The sequence below is a fragment of the Pangasianodon hypophthalmus genome, chromosome 2 (genome assembly GCF_027358585.1).
Source record: "Pangasianodon hypophthalmus isolate fPanHyp1 chromosome 2, fPanHyp1.pri, whole genome shotgun sequence".
In the NCBI taxonomy this organism is placed as follows: domain Eukaryota; kingdom Metazoa; phylum Chordata; class Actinopteri; order Siluriformes; family Pangasiidae; genus Pangasianodon; species Pangasianodon hypophthalmus.
In genome coordinates, this window is record NC_069711.1 from 19,863,028 (window position 1) to 19,868,771 (window position 5,744).

The window sequence follows — 5,744 nt, forward strand, 5'->3', positions numbered from 1 at the left end:
GGATCACACTCTTTGTTTTGCTTTTACTTTCCTCTAATAGGCTTCCAATGAAGACAATATGCAACTGCTGTAAACCAAACATCCTTCTGCGATCACTTTAAAGTAGTCTAATACTGTTAAGATAAGATGATCAAGTATCATTTCACATTAACTATCTACATTATTACATTAACGTAGTCAGCCTGCTCTCCACATATATTAAATCTAATTAATGATGAACTAAAATTAGGACTCAAAATAATTCACTTATAACAGCATGCATTTAGGTACATGTGTATGAATACAGAAGAACATTGAACAGTAAAGGACGTAAAGTAAAGGACTCCCTTTCCCCTTCTGACTTCTCTCTTATTTTTCTGTGCTTTCCAACTGGTGTAATAATGAGAAAATCATTGTTATATCAATTGGCACATTAATGTACTATTACAGATAACATACATTGCTACATTGTGTATTGCCCACGATCCTGAGTCACTAAAGAGGATCCTGTGTTGAATATGATGGGAATTGTGCTCTACTCAGAATGACAGGCCATGTCCTCCTCCTCTTCCTCTCTGCTCCAGGAGCCCGCTGCCTCCTCAGCCACCGTTCGGCTCCACCTCTCCTCCACACGGCAAGGTGAACAAACTGCCCTCAGTCAGCCAGCTAATCAACCCACAACAACGCAACACACTCACCCCATCCAGCATGGCCGGAGGACTCACAGACAGTAAGGATTTCACACCAGACATTATTGACCATTGCTTCCTATCAGGAAATCAGTCATTAAGCCATTAAAATCAAAATGATGGGAGATGACTGCACTGCTACAGACAGACCCAAAATTTTGGGATACATATAAACTATGCAGTCCAAAAGAACACTATATTTTACTGCAAACAGTAACAGTAAAATTTCTTAACTATATTTTAATTAACAGCTTGCATTTACATTACATATATTAGTATCCGTTCAGTTAGCATACATTTAGTTTTGGTTTATAGTGATGGTAACCATTGTAAGAATTAATATCAGAATCTTGATGGGTAGGTCTCCGTGCTCCTGTTCGCCTCAGGGCCTGAGCTTGTCTGTACATGGCAGCTGCTGAGCACCACTCTGTGCCTCAGTGTCGGTTTGACAGCCAGTTTCCTTTCACAAGTGAACTGGATCTTTGTGGGACAAAGATCTCCCTAATCCCTGGGGCTCACAGCTCCTGCCAGTATTTGTCATAATATAGGAAACCAGGCTCAGTTGTCCACTATTACTTAATCTGTACCTCTGTCGCCAGCGGCTACAGGCCTCGTTCAGATCGAGCACGCACTGTTTCACAGCCTTGACAATTACACCACAGACACCACAGCTGGTGTGATATTAAAAGCGTCTCACGGTCTCTTCCTCTCGGCTTTGTTTTGCTACAGTGAACCCCATGATGAGCGCCCACATTCCCATGAACACAGATATGAGTTCACTGAGTCCCACTCATGCCCTGCAGCCGCAGTTACCCATGGTGCCCTCCTCTCACTGCACACCCCCACCGCCATACCCTGTGGACAGCAGCATCTCCAGGTACATGTTTATTCAATTTCACTAAGAATGCAATACAACTGTATTTCCACATCCAGTCCAGATGCTCTGTGGGGTTTTTTTTTTGGCTCTATTCAAGTTCTTACCATTCCTGCCTTATTTGTGTGAAAGAAATGAAATCAAAATCGGAACTTCTTTATTACTAATACACAGGATACATTAAGATTGAAACCGAAAGGTCTAACAAATTCTGAAACTAAGTGTCTTGGTGTAGCTGGATGAGTGTAATACAGCAGTAGGTGAGAAACTGAAAGAACCAGGTTGTCCAGTCTAACATATCAAGGTGTTTTCTTCTCTTACAGCATTGCTATTGAGTCCAGTAGTGGATCATGAACACCTTAAAATCAACCAAAACATGCTTTGAAGACCATCATTTTTTCTATATTGAATAGTGACTCACTTGCTGTGGTGCATAAATAGTTAAGTTGTTAAAATCTGCTGCTCTTTCACCCTCATCAAGAAATCCAGATTGTGTGCATAGTCAGATTGTAAATGTGCCCAGTCTTACACACACTGTTACACGATCTGCATTTGCATATTGTAAAATAACACCGTGACCAGGCTGTGCACTCAGATTTTATAACTCAATAACACTTTCAGCTGTAATTTTCCAATGATGTTTTATCTTCCCACTGTTTCCTAAAGTAATGCAATAAACCTGCTCCACTGACTATTTTCACACTGCGACTGATCTGTGCAATCACATCAATTCCTCTAAAAACATTTAATCATATAAATGATTTCTAAAGTTTAAGGCGAGTTTAAGTATTTTGTTTAGGGCAAGGTAAATTATGAGATCTGGGTTTTAAAACAATTGGAGACTTGCAGGCTTATGGACTGTATTGGGAAACATGTTTAAAAGTGTCATCATGGTTTATATTCTTGGAAAAAAAAAAATCTGTTGGCATCATTTTCACTTGTAACACCACCATTTCAGTTTCCTGTTACGGTTGGGCTGCTCTTCCTGTCTGGACTACTTCACAGCCCAGGGCCTTACCAGCATCTACCAGATTGAAAACTACAACCTGGAGGTGAGACTCTGCCTGCTACCTTTTGCTTGTGTTCTGTATCCAGTTCCTTTGTTTGTTGGAGAAGAAAATCTGAGCTAATTGGTCTGTTATTCCATCATTCCATGTAATATACTGACAGATGAAACCTAAAATCATTTCTAGCTTTCTGAAGGAGATCTACTAAAGGAGAACCTTTTTCATGAAGGGAAACCATTTGCTGTAGGGATTAATACTGAAACGGTAGAAGTTTTACCAGAAAGACAAAACAATTCAACTTTATTTGTATAGCACTTTCAACTATTGAACCTTAGACTGAACCTTTTTACTATGAGTGTAGGGTTTTTTCCCCTGATATCAGTTTCTAAAATCTACATTATAAGAGGAAAGTTATTTTTCACTGTGAAGTCTATGAACTCAATTCATTCCATAAGAAAATCTATCCGTTAATGTATTGCTAATAACGTATATTATAAATATAATACAAATATAAGTCTCACCCAATGAAATGATATGCACTTTTCAGTTTTTCAAAGCATATAAAATATCAGATACACGTGTGGCAGCCTGGGAGAACCAGGCTACTGTACTGACCTGAAATATGGTTCTCTTTTGCATATATTTCAACCACAAGTAAAGTTAATGCATTTTAAATCTGTTTACCCCCAAAAGAGAAAAAAGGGAGAAATTGCACTTAAAGATTTGATTCCAATTCCACTTAAAGACCCAGATGCCTTGACTGAACTGAATGAGATATAATTAATAGAAGTGAGCTTGAAAACTATATATATATATATATAATCTTTCCACCTGCCATTATTCTTAGCCTACAGCTGCTTTTACTGCTGTGTTTGTTAAACTGGCTCTTTATATACCTAGAGTGATCGCTGCGTATATCCTGGGGAAGTTTATAAAGTTCATAAAAACATTTCTACATCATTGCAGGGAAATAGATTTTTGTTTTCTTCAAGCAGTTGCGTCAAAGCATTTCACAGGAAGGAAAAACCCAATGCTGGCCAAAACCGGATATTTTGTCATTTTTAGCCATTTGCCAGAATTCAGCTGCAGCGACATGGTTTTCTGGTTTTCCCAAACACCACTCCATCTCCACTTTGATAGGAACACCCGTACACCTGCCCATTTATTCAGTTATCCAATCAGACAATCACGTGGCAGCAGCACAATGCAGATGCAGGTGAAGAGCTTCAGTTAATGTTCACATCAAACATCAGAATGAAGAAGTGGTGTGATCTCTGTGACTTTACCAGATGGGCTGCTTTGAGTATTTCAGTAACTGCTGATCTCCTGGGAATTTCACTCACAAATGTCTCTAGAGTTTACACAGAGTGGTGCGAAAAACAGAAAAACATTGAGTGAGTGACAGTTCCGTGTCAGCCAAGAACAGGAATCTAAGGCTAACATGGGCACAGGCTCACCCAAACTAGACAGCTGAGTCTTTTTGTCTTTTTCTGAGTCTTCAACTCTCCAGTTTGGGTGAGCCTGTGCCCATGATTCTTGTTCTTGGTCTGAAGTGGAACCTGATGTGGTCTTCTGCTGTTGTAGCCCATCCACCCCAAGGTTTGATATGTCATGTGTTCTGAGATGCTTTTCTGCTCATCACGGTTGTAAAGAGTGCTTATTTGAGCTACTATAGACTTGCTGTCAGCTCAGAACAGTCTGGTCATTCTCCTCTGATCTCTCTCATCAACAAGGTGTTTCAGCCTGCAGACCCATGTCTTTAGTTGTCTTTAGTTGTCTTTAGGATGTCTTTAGTTTTTCGCACCATTCTGTGTAAACTCTAGAGACTGTTGTGTGTGAAAATCCCAGAAGATCAGCAGTTTCTGAAATACTCAGACCAGCCCATCTGGCACCATCATCCATGCCACAGTCAAAGTCACAGAGATCACACTTCTTCTTCATGCTGATGTTTGATGTGAACATTAACTGAAGAGCTTGGATAACTGCATAAATGAGCAGGTGTACATGTTCCTAATAAAGTGGCTGGTGAATGTATGTGCAAATGTGGTGCCTTTGTATTCCTGTGTGCTCATGAGTCACTGCATCCGCAGGACCTGTCCAGGTTGAAGATCCCTACCGAGTTCCAGCACGTGATCTGGAAGGGGATTATGGAGCACCGGCAGAGCATGGAGTTCTCTCCCCCTGCACACATACTGCGCTCGTCCAGCGGGGCATCCTCGGTGAGTGTGGGCTCCACGGAGGCGCGTGGTGAGCGTGTGATTGATGCCGTGCGCTTCACCCTGCGCCAGACCATCTCTTTCCCACCGCGGGACGACTGGACCGACTTTTCCTTTGACCTGGACTCGCGCCGCAACAAGCAACAGCGCATCAAGGAGGAGGGAGAGTGAGCGGCGCACACACAGGCTTTCATACATACTGTAACTACTGCATGCCACATACACAAAACTTGTACAGCTTTTACCAAGTGTTTGATTTCACTTAAAAGCATGCCAATTAAATGCACTTAACGGCTAGTGTTTTTTGGGTGTATTTCGGTCTGCTTGTCATTTCAAGCCCCTAGTTTGATGCAGGCTACTGTAGCTTTAGGGTAAGCGGTGCTTTGCCGTGTTTGGTTTATCATTTAAAATTTCTTGAGACACAGCACTTAAGAAATGCTGAAGTGTTGGTACTATTTTGAGCTGTTAGCATTCATTCTCTACAGAGAAGAACTAATATTTGGGGGCTTTTTTTTGTACCCGGTGTCTTTTTGGATTGTAAAGAACCTTTACTCCAATAGGATTCATAGTATTATACCGTTTGTTAATCTGTTTGCTGTAACTCTTTGTTTCAGCCTGGTGATACTTTGTTTTGATAACATTTGTCTGTGTTTTTTTATTGTCAAACAACTACTTGATGTAACACTGGCATATCAGTTTTAATACTTGGACAAATTCAAATCCGTCACTCCCGTGACTTTCCAGTATTTTAATGTTACTTTGCATTGTACAGATGTTTTTTGTTTTGTTTTTTTTTTTACATACCTATAAATTTTGTAAATATGCAAGGTGCTTATTTTGATACAGTATAAACCAAAAAAATAAAATATCATTACACTATTGGATAGATTGTTTTTTGTTGTTGTTGTTGTTTATCACAGACTTTAGGTGAGGAAAACAATGACAAAATCTGGCGCTTTTACAAATAATAGCAAACAAA

General features: G+C 40.2%; 1 protein-coding gene across 9 annotated transcripts in view; it reads left to right on the top strand.

The window, feature by feature from the left end:
* The window catches only part of tp63 (tumor protein p63), a 71,908-nt gene extending 66,264 nt beyond the window's left edge, over nt 1-5,644 (top strand). For 8 of the 9 annotated variants that reach the window (XM_034310075.2, XM_034310077.2, XM_034310076.2 and 5 more), the window contains 4 exons: nt 564-709; nt 1,398-1,545; nt 2,501-2,594; nt 4,640-5,644. In XM_034310075.2, coding sequence (XP_034165966.1) covers nt 564-709; nt 1,398-1,545; nt 2,501-2,594; nt 4,640-4,936 — 685 coding nt within the window. In that variant the 3' untranslated portion in view covers nt 4,937-5,644. The remainder of the gene's footprint in view (nt 1-563; nt 710-1,397; nt 1,546-2,500; nt 2,595-4,639) is intronic. The other variant, XM_034310093.2, reaches the window with a different exon arrangement.
* The last annotated feature ends 100 nt before the right edge of the window (nt 5,645-5,744 follow it).